The sequence below is a fragment of the Triticum urartu genome, chromosome 4A, assembly GCF_056163025.1.
Source record: "Triticum urartu cultivar PI428250 chromosome 4A, HENAU_Tu73, whole genome shotgun sequence".
In the NCBI taxonomy this organism is placed as follows: Eukaryota; Viridiplantae; Streptophyta; class Magnoliopsida; order Poales; family Poaceae; genus Triticum; species Triticum urartu.
Window position 1 is genome coordinate 591580193 of NC_141876.1, and position 15512 is coordinate 591595704.

The 15512-nt window shown below is 49.8% G+C and overlaps 3 protein-coding genes across 4 annotated transcripts; 1 reads left to right on the forward strand and 2 right to left on the reverse strand.

The window, feature by feature from the left end:
• The first annotated feature begins 1647 nt into the window (after positions 1–1647).
• LOC125553049 (uncharacterized) lies at positions 1648–4336 on the forward strand. The gene is made up of 3 exons (XM_048716800.2): positions 1648–1916; positions 2309–2499; positions 3891–4336. The coding sequence occupies exons 2-3, from the start codon at positions 2338–2340 to the stop codon at positions 4059–4061; spliced, it is 333 nt and encodes a 110-aa protein (XP_048572757.1). The 5' UTR covers positions 1648–1916; positions 2309–2337; the 3' UTR covers positions 4062–4336.
• Positions 4337–4598: 262 nt separating this feature from the next.
• Positions 4599–6451, reverse strand: LOC125553048 (photosystem II reaction center PSB28 protein, chloroplastic). 2 transcript variants are annotated; one of them, XM_048716799.2, is made up of 2 exons: positions 6232–6451; positions 4599–5276 (listed from the first exon to the last, which is right to left on the reverse strand). In XM_048716799.2, the coding sequence occupies exons 1-2, from the start codon at positions 6434–6436 to the stop codon at positions 4804–4806; spliced, it is 678 nt and encodes a 225-aa protein (XP_048572756.2). In that variant the 5' UTR covers positions 6437–6451; the 3' UTR covers positions 4599–4803. The 2 variants fall into 2 exon arrangements, with proteins under 2 accessions (XP_048572756.2, XP_048572755.2); XM_048716798.2 differs by having other exon boundaries at positions 6226–6451.
• Positions 6452–11291: 4840 nt separating this feature from the next.
• LOC125554352 (uncharacterized) lies at positions 11292–12540 on the reverse strand. The gene has a single exon (XM_048717926.2). The coding sequence runs from the start codon at positions 12214–12216 to the stop codon at positions 11575–11577; it is 642 nt and encodes a 213-aa protein (XP_048573883.1). The 5' UTR covers positions 12217–12540; the 3' UTR covers positions 11292–11574.
• Positions 12541–15512: the final 2972 nt, after the last annotated feature.

Sequence of the window (15512 nt, forward strand, 5' to 3'; positions counted from 1 at the left end):
TCTTCGTCGTTGGGCGTGGGATCGGACAGGCCGCCGCGTGCTTCGGGGAGCTATTCTTCCCTTTCTTTCTCTCGGTTCGGTGGGCTCACAACCTGGTGGATGGGTGGGTGGGTGGGCCGCCTGTAAAATGCTCCACGGCAGGCCGCACCCTTTTTGGTATGCAAAGTTTTTATTTTGGGTGTGGAGAGGGTTTTTTTCTCTCTCTTGGTATGTAGAGTTTTTCTTTTTGAGATGTCTTGGTATGTAGAGTTTGTTGAGAGTGAAAGCCAGCAGGTTCTTACTGGAAAGAAAGAGAGACAAACAGGCCAACAGGTTCCTATAGAGGGAAAAAGGAGAGTGGAGCCAACCCTGCCCTCGGTACAGCCAAAAAACTATTACGTTCTTCCCTAAAAGGCAATTATGTTTTCGGTAGGAAAAGTAAAACATTACTCCGATCTCTTCCCCTTTTGAGAGAAGGCGGAGGAGGATCGTGTTGACTGACAGTATGGCAACGATTTTCAACCCCCCCCCCCTCCCCAGGAAGGCTCAGTTTTTCGTTTGGTGGCACTTGAGCGGCAAGCGTAGCATCACATGAAGGAAGGCTCGGTTTCCCGTTTGGTGGAACCAGAGTGGCAAGGGTGGCGTCACATGGAATAAGCTGGCCATAGTCTCCTGCTCACCACGGCAACATCAAAGAGTGGGTGGTCTCGCGTGCTTGTTTGTCCACTCGGTGGTGACGTGCTTTTATTCCCCCCTGGTGTGCATGGTGTTATTGTTTGTCGATCCAACATGACGTCAAAGTGCATGGCTGAAAGTTTGCTTGTGGAGGATTTGATATTCTTTGTCGGTATCGTCGGGGGATCTGGGTATAGGTCAACACGGGAACATTCCCCCAACCGACATGCCGCACCGACAATTGACTCGTTGCTCGCATCGGTTCTGTATGTAGCCTTTCAAAGCCTCACATCCGACGGCAATAGCCTCTGGCAAGCGTCACGGTGGTCCTGAAGGTTGGTGGCGGTTGCAGGATGGGTGTGTGCAGGGAGCTTAAAGGACTTATCTCCAATGATGCTTTCCCTGTGGCGCTTTCGACAAATGACACTCGTCATCTCTCGATTTCTTTACCATGTCTCTTGTGCGTTTTGTATACGCACTATGTTTTTTGTTTAGCACTCATACAAGCATAGTTTTTCATGGGGTAAAACTCTCATGCTTTTAATATTAGTGGAGCTAGATTTGTCCCTCATACTTAGTATGGATACTTTTATTTATTGCCTTAAGTTATGGTGCTACTCCAAAGTCTATTATACACTATCACAAATACTTAAAATGAATAGACAAAAAAAATTAGCATGGCCGACATCAACATGTCGTCCTTCTCGAACTCAACGCAGTAATATGCAACCGGTCCTCAAACACGACGAGCTATACAATGGGTCATCGTGGGAGCTAATATTTAGGTGAAGAATTATATTAAATATGAATATATAATCACGAACGATAGTTCGCTTCATTTTTGGAATGTCATAATTGACCCCCAAAATTTGTACGTACAATGTTACAGTTTTTTTGACAATCTAGAAACACACACGTGCCTTGCAAACGGTTCCGCCCTTTGCTTCACGTCAGCAATGATGCCTCCAAGGTATCGCACACGCATCGCGTCATCGGTTTTTCCAGCCAGCGTTTGGCCGACTGCGCCGCACGAAGGGAGAAGGAAGGGGGCAGGAAAACAGGGGGCGGCGGCGGAACGGAAAGCAGAGGTACGAGAGAGGAAGCAGTCTCAGTTATCGATCTCCGAGGTTGGTGGCGGCGGCTAGGGCTGGCAGCCGGCGGCAGAGGCAGATCAGATCCGCGGCTGTTCGGCGCAGAGAGGAGACTCCCCGGAGCTTTTCGGCCGGACCGGCCACCCGATTGCGCGGCCCGCCTCTGCGATGGTTCGATCTCCCCCCACCCAGCAGTAATTTTATTATCATCCTTCTAGGGTTCAAATTCGGGCGAGATCGTCGCCGGATCCCCCGGGCAGTTCTCGTGCTGGGACGGCCAGGCCGGTCCTGATCCGTGGGCGCTGCCCGTTCGAGTCAAATTCCCCGTTTCCTCTGTGCTTGAGTTCGTCGCGCCACCACGATCCCTCTAGCCCACAGACTGGACTTTGATAAATACTACTCCTACTTGATCTAGCCTCTTTGTGTTATTCACTTGTTCCCTGACTTCGGCCCTTTTGGGGGAATTTTTGCAGTACACATGAATAGGCATTAGGCTCGTCTGTGCTGCAGAGATTGTTTCGCGGGAGATTGTGACGAGCTGACGGTGGCATGTGTTTCTGTAGGTCTCTGGCTGCTGCTGCTGACTGCGGTGATGAATTCGAGGCCGATCGTGCTCGTCTTCCTCCTGCTCGTGCTCATCATATCATCGCAGTTCGAGTGGAAGCAGCAGATCGGCGAGGCCGAGGCGAGCCCGGAAGCTACGCGGCGGAGGCAGCAACCGCAGGTCGTAAGGGAAGATGCCGTTAAAGAGAAAGTGAGTGAGCCGCTCTCCTGCCGTTCTTGTCGTTTCTCAAATTGCATTTGCTCTAGGTCGATTTTAGCGCACGCCATTGGCATTCTATTTGGCGGGAAATTATCTAGTACTATCTTTTTGGAGGCACCCCTATTTATTGCCATTGTTTGTTGTGCTACCGTGTTTTGTACATGTTGCGAAAGAATTGGTGCTGGCATATGGTAGCGTTTATAGAACTTTGAACACACATAGATTGGAAATTTGGAACCACCACCACAAGTGTTCTCTATGAAAACAGATTGAAACCTGTGACCAACCTAGTTCTTTTGGTTGCATTTCATCCTCTCTAGCAGCCAGCTTTTCTTTTCTGATCCTACATAATGTTGATCGAAATAATTAAATTGTATGGCATGATACTAGTAGCTGTCTTCAGAATAATCTGTGTGCATTTATGTCGGAATGTTCTATATTTCCTCTTTTTTCTATCCATTTAATTATATATTTGTCGTTTGTCAAATTGCGCTTGCTCTAATTTGATTTTAGCGCATACCCCTGCCATTATATTTTGCGGGAAAATATTTACGGTGCCATTGCACATAACTTTGAGCATGTAGATTGAAAGTTTGGAACCACCACCAGAAGTATCCTCTGCGAAAACAGATTGAAACCTGTGATGTGTGACAAACTTAGTTCTTTTGCTTTCATTTCGTCCTCTCTAGCAGCCAACTTTTCTTTTCTGATGCTAATATAATGTCGATTGAGATAATTAAATTGTATGGCATGATACTAGTAGCTGTCTTCAGAATAATCTGTGTGCATTTATGTCGGAATGTTCTATATTTTCTCTCCTTTCTTTCCATTTAATTATGATATACTGTAGTTCAGTTCCAAGAAAGTCAGTTTTGAGTTTAGCGCATCCCCTCTCTAAACTTTGACAATATATGTAAGTATTGCTTAGCGAAGAAGTTGAGTGACCTGTGGAAGTTTCATGATCATTTATTATTCACTTTCTGCTATATTTGGAGCATACAGATTTAGCCCTGTTTCTTTGTCATGATCATGGTGCTAATTATTACTCTTTCTCAACGCCTATGCTTTGTGATGGATCTGACGGTAGAACGGGAATAGCATAAGTTTGTTATCTGAAGAAAGAGGCAATGGCTTTATTTTTAGAAGGTGTATGCAATCTTCCTCAATTAATTGATACATTATGCAGCTAGGCTTACTGGTATGGTGATTGCTTTACTACATAAGAACTTTTAGGGAAGTATTGCGCTTCATGCGACAGTTTTTGATAAGCAGGTGTTCAGTACCAGTACCTATGACACACACGGCGGTTTTCTTGTTTCCATCCCTTTTGTGCGGGTTCAAATTAACATTCCACACTCACAAGTTTATGTATCAATCTACAGATAATACTGGCGCAGGAAAAGAACATCCAACAACTCACCGAGCTCATCCAGAGCCTCCAGGTGCAGCTACTGCATTGCCGTGGCAGCAACAGCACTGCTCATGGCGCCTCCTCGAATCAATCTTCAGCCAGTTACGCCGAAGCGGACAGACATCAGATAATCGATGACTGATCGCCCGTCGACATACCCAGGTACTTTGCATCACAGTACAAGCGGCTCAAGGACACACACCTGAATGATATATGAAAGGCACCATCGTCGCGCACCACCATGTAGTGCTCTGGAGTCCAAGGAGCTGTCTTAGTGTACTGATGTGTTGTACTATTGACAGCACTATGACCACCCCCCTTCTAATACCTCTTCACCCTTGGCTTGTACAGTGTTATATTGTAACTGTATCATGTAAATTTAGCCCACCTTCCTCATTGAGATTGAAAATTTACTCATATGGATCCCTTCCGTGATCATCGTCGATACTTTCCATCCGCCGCAACATGCGTGCAGCAGTCTGTATTCGGTGGAGCAATTTCTCTGTGATGTTGCGGTCTGCAAGAAAGAGGTAAAGCGGGCACTCTACAACCTACATGAGCTTTTGCAAAGCATGTGTTATTAGTGTTTTAAAAGGTGGCATGGCATCATCCTCAGAATATAAACACGAGGATTGTTCAGAAAAGCATATTATCAAAGAATCAAGGAGAGAAAGCAGCATGAAGAATCAAGCATCTCATGCTTAATGAACAAGGTACGCAGTCACAGAGCACACAAATCAACAGTCACAGTGATGACTGAACTCAATGCAGCTATATATAGCAGCTAGTTTCTGTCAGGAATCCATGAAACAAAAATGAGTAGAAGAAGAAGAATCAAAGATGCATTCATGGATGATGATGATGGACTGGATGGATGAAGATGGCTACTTCTTGAGGAACTGGAGGCCGTTGGCCTGGGAGTAGCGCTCCATGAAGCGCATGAAGCGGTCCCAGTCCCTGGGGGTGCGCATCACGTACTTGGCCTCCACGGCCGCCGGCTTGCCGTTGACGAACTTGGCGCTGACGTCCACGGAGCTCAGCGTGCCCTCCTCGTCGATCATGTAGAACCCCGTGATGTCGCCCAGCTCCGCCGACGAGTCGAACACCGACGGCTGGTCGAAGGTGAAGATGGCCACGCCGTTGCTGCCGTCTCGGGACTTGGTCAGCCGCACGTCCGGGATCGTCTGCTCGTCCGTGCCCTGGATGAACTGGATCGACGGCCGCGACGTCATCGCCATCGCCACCACCGACGACGATCGCCGGGAACTGGTCGTTGGGTGCAATGGCTTCTGCAGCTGCACCGTGACGCCGCTGAAGGAGGTGTGCAGCTGGCTCGTCCTCCTCTGGCACGATGAAACTGGAAATCAGGAATGGTGTCAGACAGATACTGAAATTCATTTCAGATTCATAGTGCACGCTGCAATGTTGTCCGTTCTACGACTTTACAATCTAAATCGATCAGTTTGATTCTACGATTCTAACCAATATAATCAACACGATTTGGAGTTCTGATCGCGATTCATAATCCACTATTCTGAAACCCTTGGCGTGTTGTCGACTGGCACAACTTGGCCTCCAGTGCACTGTCATGCATAACAGAAGCTGAGTGTCCGCGGAGATAGACCTGCTGTTCGTTTGATCCTGATTTGGTTTGGAACTCCACGATTTGGCGATCCTACCATGGGGTTTTGAACCGATTACGATTCTGACAGCGTTGGCTTGATGTAATGTGGACTATCACAGCCTTGCCTCGCAATGCAGTATCATGCATAACTGGAACTAAGCATCCATAAGCAAAACCTTGGTTTTCTCAGATCTACAAACATTAAAGGTTCTGCTTGTTTTGAAAAACAAAAATCATAGAGAAAGCATACGAAGATTTCATCACCGGAGGCGAGGATATGCGAAGGGCGGGCCTAAACTAGAGACGGCGACTTTGGAGAACCGCAATGTGACTTTGGGTTTGCTTCAATTTCTTTGGTATGCCATCATAAATGAAAGCAGATTGCTGAAAGAAATATCGTTTCCAAGTACATCCTGCCCTTCCCAGAGGAGAAGAAGGTGGGCAGATCCAGGGACTGGGCAGATCATGTGCCCACGCACCTAGCAGCCACCGATGCACGTAGCACATCACCCACTCTATGGTGCTATAACTGATGTGATGCACCGTGTATCTGTTCTCTGAAGTCTGAATGAACGAATTAGCAGACAGCACTTGATCACACCTGACCACTACATGCACAACAGGGAACTAGAAGAACAAGTTACGGAAATGCAGCTCGATTAGCTGGGCGACTGAGAATTACAAGAACCTGCGGCGAGGCATCGTCGGCGGGGCTGCGGCCGCGCCGCGACCGGCGACGCGACGGCCAGAGCTTCCATGGCCGGCTGGGCGAGGAAGAGAGGGAGGCTGGCGCAGAGGGAGGATGGGAGGGGGTGTGGTTTTGAGTGGTGCAGAGGAGGGAGATGATGGCAGGAGCGATTGGGTGGCCCCGTGTTCCAACCACAGCCATCCATCACTACCTCTGGCGATCCGTGTGATTGTTTTTCCTTGCCACTCCGGCATCTTTTGGTATTTGCGTGCATGCCCAAGTAGAAAAAATAAAAGTTTGACCAGTGCAAAATAGGCGAAAACTAGTAGGGCAAGCACGATGATCATATAATAATCTCCGTAATGCCATTACCGTTTTCTTCGTGCGCTGTACGGGTTCACATTTCGGCCTACTCCCTCCTTCCATCTACGTAGGACATAATGCATTTTTTAAAACCGTCTTTGACTATTGACAAGATTAATAGTACATGACATGCACAATGTGAAAATTATATCATTAAAAGCTCCTTTCACACACGAATTTAACAGCGTGCTTTGTGTAAGTTGCATGTCATATATTATTGCCCTAGTATTTGATCAAAGTTAGGCTCGAAAAACGTATTAGACCCTATATAGATGGAAGGAGGGAGTAGTTGCTTTGCACCTATTTTAATATGTGACATTATATTTGAAAAAATGTAGGCAAAAAAAAGAGAGATCGTCTGCAATAAAATAACCCCTCTTATCTGGTTTGTAAGGCACCATAAAATAGCCCCCCGAACACGAGAAAAACGTGGAGGGTTTTGCTGGAACCCGGACACGCGAAACGTTGCTCTCTGCCCTCCCGGCCCACCCAAAAGGAAGGCGGAGCCCGTGCTTTTGTACCATCCCGCACTATTTTTATGCCAAAATTCCCCACTCTCGTCTTCCATCCCCCACCGCTCTCCGTCCAATTCCCGCTCTTTTCTCACCCTCGCCTTCCTTCCGCCGCCGGCGCATGGAACCATCGAAGAACCTGTCGGGGATGGAACCGACGAAGGTGCCAGAGGATCCGAACATCACGCTCGCCCGGAAGACCAGCTTTGCGACGCGGCAAACTCGCCGCGTCAAATTGAAGGCCGCAAAGGAGGAGAAGCTCAAGAAGTGGTTGGTTGTTGGTGGGCCTGGTGGTGTCGATGGAGGTGGAGGTCGTGGCGGACGAGGCGGTCGGCACGACCGTGGCGAACACCACCAGACGGGCGCACACACAGTACAGACGGCGTCGTGGCCGGAGCCTTACAAGCCTCCGTACTACTATGTCGCCAAGCAGCTCAGAACCCCCGCCTGTACGGTGCCTTATATCGTCGTCGTTAACTCAACGTCGCTCTTCTCCGAGTATTCTTCGCCGTAGCTCGTTCGGGCACGGACGGCGTCTGGGAAGCAGATGGGTGCCCTCACGTTGTTCGCTGCAATGCCTAGAGCGGAGGAGCCATCGTACGACGCGGACAGGGAGATGCTCGACATCATCCACGACAGAGGCGAGGGAGGAGGAGTGGGCTATGAGGACGGGCAGGTGGAAGACTTGGATCTCACCCAGTCTGGCAACTACTAGTAGCATCAGTCCTACACCCAAACGACCACGCAACAGTCCTACACCCAGACCAGCGATGGCACACAACGAAAATAGCAGAATTTGGTCGCCCAAGAGCAGCAGCTGGAGGGGAAGGAGGTGGAGGAGGACGACAACGACGATGATCCGGATGATACAGTCGACAATCCGAAGAAGAGGAGAAAGCTTCAACATGCGAAAGGACAAGCTATTGTGCGATAGCTTGGCCATTAGCACTGATCTAATCCATGTCACGGAGCAAAATGGCACAACCTTTTTGAGGAACATTCACATGTAGTTTCATGAACACAAGCATTTCGCGCCCTACTTCGACGCGTTCATCGGCAACCGTGAATGAAAGTCCCTTAACCATCGATGATACACCATCTAAGAGATCGTGTCCAAATATTGTGGGCACTTGAAGCATCTCATCTCACGGTGGCCTAGCAGTGCACAAATCATCGAGGAAGTAAGTTTATCACTAGCCTGATATGCTTTAGTTTTGTTGATCACTAGCCGGACATGTATTGTTTTGTTGCTCACTAGACGAATATGAATTGTCGACAATGTTTCTCTTTGTAGCCTCCTCACCATCATGCATTGTTGGTTGAAATTGAATGGGCAACCGGAGTAGAACCTTTTCATTGCCAAGACCGCCGCCCAAGCCAACGAGGAAGAAACCGGTGACCTTACCGACCCAACCCAAGAACGCCAAAGAAGATTAGAAGAAATTTATGGGGGAAGAAGTGGGAGGAGGAGAGGCGAAGCGAGAAGGTGCGGCGGCCAAGCTGATGGAGAGATTCGAGGACATCTTGGCGAAGAAGGACGAGGTATGCGTGAGGCGCTCAGACATCAAGGAGGAGAAGAAGGTGGGGAGGTTCAAACTATGAAGGCGACGGACAAGAAGTTCAAACTCGAAGAGAGGACCATGATCGAAAAGAGGAAGGCCGCGCTCGAGGAAGAGAAGTTGAAGATCACCGCTAATGCGGAGGACGCCAAAATGTTGACCTTGAATATGGACTCTCTAAATGCGGGCGCATGAATCATCGTGCAATCCGTCTGCTACCAGATGTTGCAGTGGCAGAAAGATCAGTTGGCGGCCGCGGAGAATGAGGACGTGGCAAAGGCGTACGCGGACACGAGCGCAGAGGCAGAGGCTACCTACGCAGCGGCGATGGCACCTCCTTGATCGGTGAGCAGACGGCTGGGATTGCCGGTCCGGCAGGACAGAAATGCACGGACTGCTGGACTGATGTTCTTTCAAATTCGGCATGTAAAAGCTAAGCATATTTGTCTATTTTTGGTTGTGATTCGACATGCGATCCAGCGCTGGTGTGGTCTGACGGACTAGGTGGATCGCAGTACATTTAATTTTAAATTTACTAACGGACATATACATGATTACATTGGATGGAGGCCTCCCGCATTCATGTCCATAGACTGGTCCCCTGTCGCAAACGGATGCAGGAGAAAATTGCGGGTTGCCTTGGAGATGAACAGGGAAGGGTGTGACCGTCTTTTCTCTCTCTCTACTGTACTGGATGTGTTCTTTAATTTTGGCACGCGTTTTCTGAAGTACGGTATCATCCGAGTGTTTTCCTAGATAACGCGTTTTTTTGTCGTGGTCCCTGTCCGTCTCCGGATGCAGGGGATCAGAATGTTGTCTCTCTGTCAGTTGCCAATCAGGGTCTCAAGACTCTCAACAAGCATGCGTTCAGTTTAGCTGCCTCAACCTTGTGCCTTAAGCGCCTACTTTTGTGTCTATGACATGTGAGCCAAACAGGTGGTTGGCCCACATGTCAGTGACCCAAAGGCAGGTGTCTTTAAGGCACCGAAGCTGCGTTCCAGTCACTTAGGCTGCGTTCGGCAACCATTCAGTCCTCGATCATGGAGCGGAGCGGACGGAGTATCGTTTCAGCCGCTTTATAAATTACAACTGGCTGACGCTCCGCTCCGGAACGGAGTTACAGAGCCGGAGGAAATCCGAACAGGCCTTTAGTCAACCTTCAAAGTCATGCCAACTCCTCCCAGCAACATCAACGAAATTGCACTGCAATGCACATTCTATCCATCATCCTACAGTCGTTGCAACCCTCAAAGTCGCCGGTACCGCAGCCGGTCGCGGAGGTGCTCGCGGTCTGACTTCCCGCAGTCAGCCCCCTTCATCACCGGCGGCCCTTCCTCTCCCCTGAGCCACGGTGAGGGCTCTCGTGGTTGACGACAAGACTACACTGATAGTGACAGTCACGAAGCCCCTCAAGGCGGGTACTTGTTGGCGCTGCTCCGCCCCCTGCGACCTTGGACCCTCGTCCCTCCGGTGTTCATGGTTGTCGGCGTCCTCTGTCGGGTGGCTCCGGCCTTGGCGACCCAACAACTGTGTTCCTTCCAGCTCGCGTGGCTCCTCTACGCCCCGACGGTTATGGCCACGACAGCTAGGATCTACGTCCCTCTAGTCCTACCTGCTGGCGTTGCTATTCGCCGTCGCCCAACCCCCTCGTGGTTTGCTTCGCTGCTTGCCCTACCTTGTATGCCTCAAAACCTCACATTTTACCAGATCCAATGCTCGTGGGTTCGGAGGAGGTGCCACTCTTCGACGGCAGATGCAACCCCGCCAACCCCCTTCCGACATGGTGGCTCCGACCGACGTTGGCTTTCTCATCTTCGTTTCCGGAGATGGTGGCTATGGAATTGCTCAGCCTCAGGCTAGAGAGAAATCCCTGCTTGGCTTGCCGATTCTGGCAACGACAACGTCTGTGGATGTCGTTTTCTTCTTGGACGCGATGTCAAGGCCCGCGTTCGTGTCATGTGTTGCACCCTTATTTGTAGTTATAATATTTCTTTTGTCAATGCAATGGTACGCAAGCTTTGTGTGTTGGTGAAATGCTTCAGCGAGCGATTCAAATATTCCGATGCCGGCCGTTCTGTCAGTAACCAGATATCATGTCATTGCAAGAGTAGTGCGATTGTTTTGAATGTTGGCATGAGAGCTACTACCAAATCCTTTGATTACAAAAGGGGTAATGGTGAAGACAGAGAAGGGTGTGACTGTCTGTCTGTCTGTTTCTCTCTCGGTTGTTGTACTCAACGTGTTGTTTAACTTTGCCACGGACGCGCTTTCTGAACGTGTTCTTTGCCGTTACAGCGACGCAAGCATTACATAACTGTTAGAGGTGAAGATGGAGGAACTTTAGACTCCTGGACAACGCGTTTTTTGTCCTTGTCTCTGTAGTAAGTACTCTAGAATGCTGGCCTCTCCTCTCTGTCATTCCCAATCATGGCCTCAACAACCCCCCCGCGTTCAGTTTAGGTTTAGCTGCCTCCACCTTGTGCGTCCGAGGTCCGACAGAGCCAACATGCCCCCAACAAACCAGTCGCTGGTCAACTCTCAAAGTCATGGCAACTCCTCCTCCTAGCAACATCAACCAAATTAATTACAGTGCACATTCCATCAAGCATCCACATGAATCAGCACAGAGCAAGCAACAAGTTTGATTAATGATCATGACATTGGCATCGAATCTACTCCGTACCAAGCACGTACAGCAACAGCAACCTCTAAATCTAATCGACCACCAACAAATGAAAAATCCCACGTTTCCCATGTGAAAGAGGAGCAGAATTGATGCTTGTTCTGCACCAGCACTAGCGACGAACCCAGCACCCGTCGACAACACACTACATTTTTACAGCACGAAACGAAATCCAAGGAAATTAGCTGGTGGCAAGCAAAGCAATGGCGGGCGCCGGGGCTGCCGGCTAGCAGCCGGAGATCTTGGCCCGGAGGATGGTGCACTTGGACTTCTGGAAGGAGGTGGCGGCCACGTCCGGGTCCACCAGCTGCAGGCTCACCGGGCAGATGACGGCCAGCGGGCACTTGGTCTTGCGCCCCTTGTACTGCATCACCGTGTCCAGCCGCACCTCCACCTCGAACCTGCCGGCCTCCTTCTGCCTGGCGAACTCCGCCGCGCCGGCGGGCGGCAGCTTCGGCAGCGCCCGGTCGACGCCGCCCACCTTGAGGCGCAGCGTGGTCTCCTTCCGGGCGCCGAGGTCGAAGGCCGCCACGGTGCCGGACTCGTCGAAGCGGGTGCCGTTGAAGGAGAAGGCCACGGCCACTAGCCCGTAGCTGATGGCGTAGTGCAGGTTGGGGTTGCGCATCGACACAAACGCCGTCGCGTTGTAGGACAGCAGCTGGAGCGGCGACTTGGCGGTGGTGGAGTTGGGCGACGGGGCGAGGTCGAAGCGCGTGAGCAGGGCGTCCTCGGACATGGCCGTCGGCGGCTTGATGACGGCGAAGGCGAGGATGAGGACGACGAGGACGCCCCCGAGCACGAGCAGGATCGCCGCCCAGATGGCGATCTTGGTCCAGTTCCACTCTTCGTACTCCCAGAAGGTGCCCATGGCTTGCCTCGCCTGGCTGGTGGTCGGATGGGGACGGGGAGAGAAGCGTGGAGCTGGAGCGCGAAGTCCGGCGAGGAGGGGGAGGGGCCGGTGACCAGAAGAGAGGCTGGAGCCGGAGACTTATGGCGAGCGGGTCTTGTGGCTGTGGCCAATGGGCATCCAGATTCCAGACGAGAGCAGAGAAAGACCAAGACCAAGGTCAGTGGGGTCGTATAAACAAAGGGTGAAAATAGAAAGTTACCGTTGGTCACCATCTCAGATGGTAGCTGCTTCGGCCAGTTGGTAGTGCTGGAGCATTCGTGTTTTATGCTCACTTTTTTTTTTCCGTGATTGTTATTTGAAATTGACCGAAAATGGTTCGTGCGTCAGTCAATTCTGCGAATGACACGGTTGGCCGCGGCATCACCGGAGAGGAAATTTTCTTTTTCCCGAAAAAACTTTCAATCTATTCATCAACTTTTATGATAATACAAAGAACATCGGCGAGAATAATCCTACAAAAGACCGAGCCTGGAATGAGCCAGAGATAGGACGACATTGTTAGCGCTAGACAAGAGAGGGTTTAGAGGGATGGCTGGTGCGGTCATGAAATGGACGAAAACGCGCTCGGGCATGGTGGGGCGCCATCAATGTCGGCCACGGTTGCCGATGACTCTAAAATGCATCTTGTTTTACCGAAGTTTTCTCCTTGCTTTGCATTTGATTTCTTTTGTTGGTTTTCGTTCTTAACTGCTCATTATATTATGAAATTGGAGAATCTTGATCATTCACAAATTGACTGCATGGAAAACCAATACCGGAATCGTGAAGAAGAAGAGGAGACCAACAACTTTACGGTTTATTTCATCGAAACCAAGATTTCAATGGAAACCAACACCGAGATTGCACATTTGAGGAGTTGCGCCAGTGCGTCTTCGAGGGAAAGCCGTGCGTCTTTGCCATTCATTCTTGCTTCAGGGTCATCCCACTGGGCTGAACAAGCGCTACACTAAGAGTATCTCCAACAGACGGCTCAAATGACGCGCTCGCGCGGTAAACCCAGCTTTTAGCGCCCGCGGGGCGGTTTGCCGCGCTTCAGCGGCCGCGGAAAACAAGCGCGCGCCGGAACCGTTTGCGCGCGCGCGAAAAGGCACCAGCTCGCGCGCAAGATTTGGCGCGCCGCTTCGCCACGCGCTTCTCCACACTTCCTCTTCTCCTTTTTCTCTCCCTCTCTGCCATGCGCCGCCATGCCGCCGCGCCGCCGAGGAGCGTCCGGCTACCGCGGCGTCCGCCTGCGCCCCAACGGCTGCTACACCGCGGAGATACGCTCCGGCGAACTCCGGCTCGGCCTCGGCACGTACAGGACGGCGCGCGAGGCCGCCTGCGCGTACGACGCGGCCGCGCGGCCAGATGAACTTTCAAGATGTGTACACGCTCCAGCAAGCGCTCAACCTCGCCCCTCTGCCTCGTCTGAACACGGCGGAAGACCGTGCGGAGCACGCCGAGCGGCAACGCCGCCTCCTCGTCGCCTAGAAGGACGAGCGGGTCATGGCGGAGTGGCGCCAGCGCCACCCGGAGGACGTCGCCTACGAGTAGGCCTACTGGGCAAGGCGCCGCGAGGAGGACACGCGAATGCGCCGCAAGACGCGGTTGGAAAGGCGTCAGCGAAAGGCGTTGGCGAATGCGCAGTCCGACATCGTTGCAGCAGGTGGGCAGTCGTTCTTCGCGCCGAACGATGATCGGTGGCTGGACATCTGGCTAGACACCTCAGACGACACCGTCGAGGATGATAATGGTGATGATGATAGCGACTTAGAGTAGTTTCTATCTAGTTGCGCCGTAGTTTATCTATGCTTTCGAACTATCTATCTAGTTGCACCGATATAAAATACCTTTGTATCGTTTTTTATTTATGCAATCTATCTAGTTTTTATTTTATCTATGTGTTCGAAAATTAAAAAAAATGTTGTGTGCGCGCTGCATTTTTTGCGTGCTGCATTTTAGCGCGGCTGCTGGAGCGGACGCAGCGCACCGCGCCAAACCAGCCGATGGGCGCGCGCTAAAGCTGTTTTTCGCGTGCGCCGCGTTGGGCGCCTGTTGAAGATGCTCTAAGTGAAAGCCTCTTGTTTCTGATGACCTCAAAGGTAAGAAGGCCGAGCAACCTGCTGCTAGGGCTGCTCCTACAGAGGACGGTCCCTCCACCCATGCACCTTCCATAATGATTTCCCCTATGGACAATAAGGAGAAGAGTAGAATATGTTTATCCGCGGTTTCAATTATCTTTTCAAGATGTGCAAGTCTTCTCATGAGCACCATGTCAGAGATGTTCATAGGGAAAGACGTGTGGATGAAGTTGAAGCCTCAGAAGACTGAGGAGATAGGTGTGCCAGCTCCACCAGGTCCTGAGGATATGAACAACATTGCCACTGACTTAAAAACCCTAAACCCCACACCCGACTTAATGGTCAAAACAAACGTTGTTGATTCTTAGTGCCACGTGGTACTGATGCCAGAAATCGGATTAAAATGGTCCAAATCTGTTATTGGTGTTTCTTGATTCTTTTTACCACTAGAGTTGTACTCCCAACGTTCTGAATTACTTGTCGCAGATATAGGTGTATCTAGATGTATTTTAGTACTAGATACATCCATTTCTGCGATGAGTAATTTGGAATGGAGGGAGTAGATTTTTTGGGCGGCCGGGGAATGTGGTGGCTAATCCAAATATCTGAAGGGAATGTGGTGTTTTTTTTGTAATTCACTTACCTTAAGCAAAGAATAAGACCAATTTTGCCTGCCCATGTGCCGAGTTTTCAATTTTCCCATATTTCCCGTATTTATTTATTTCTAACTTTCGCTTCTTAACCTTTCTTTTGTCTTTCATTTTTTTAAAACAGATATCATTCTATTATTAAATGTAATACTTCCTCCGTTTCTAAATATAAGTCTTTTCAGAGATTCAATGCGGACTACATACGGATGTATATAGACGTACTTTAGATTGTAGATTCACTCATTTTGCTTCGTATGTAGTTCATAGTGGAATCTCTAGAAAAACATATATTTAGAAACGGATGGAGTAGATTGGTAGAAAGTAAATACAATGTTCGTAATGTATAAAAAATAACTCATAGAAATATATTCCGCTTTTAGCAAAGAATAAGAGCCACTTTGCCGGCCCATGACCCGAATTTATAAAATTGATCACATTTTCCGTATTTATTTATTTCTAACATTTGTGTTCTTTTTTTGACTTTTATTTTGTTTTGTAGTTATTTTTATTTCTATTTATAATCTGGTATTTTCTTTGTGAAAGA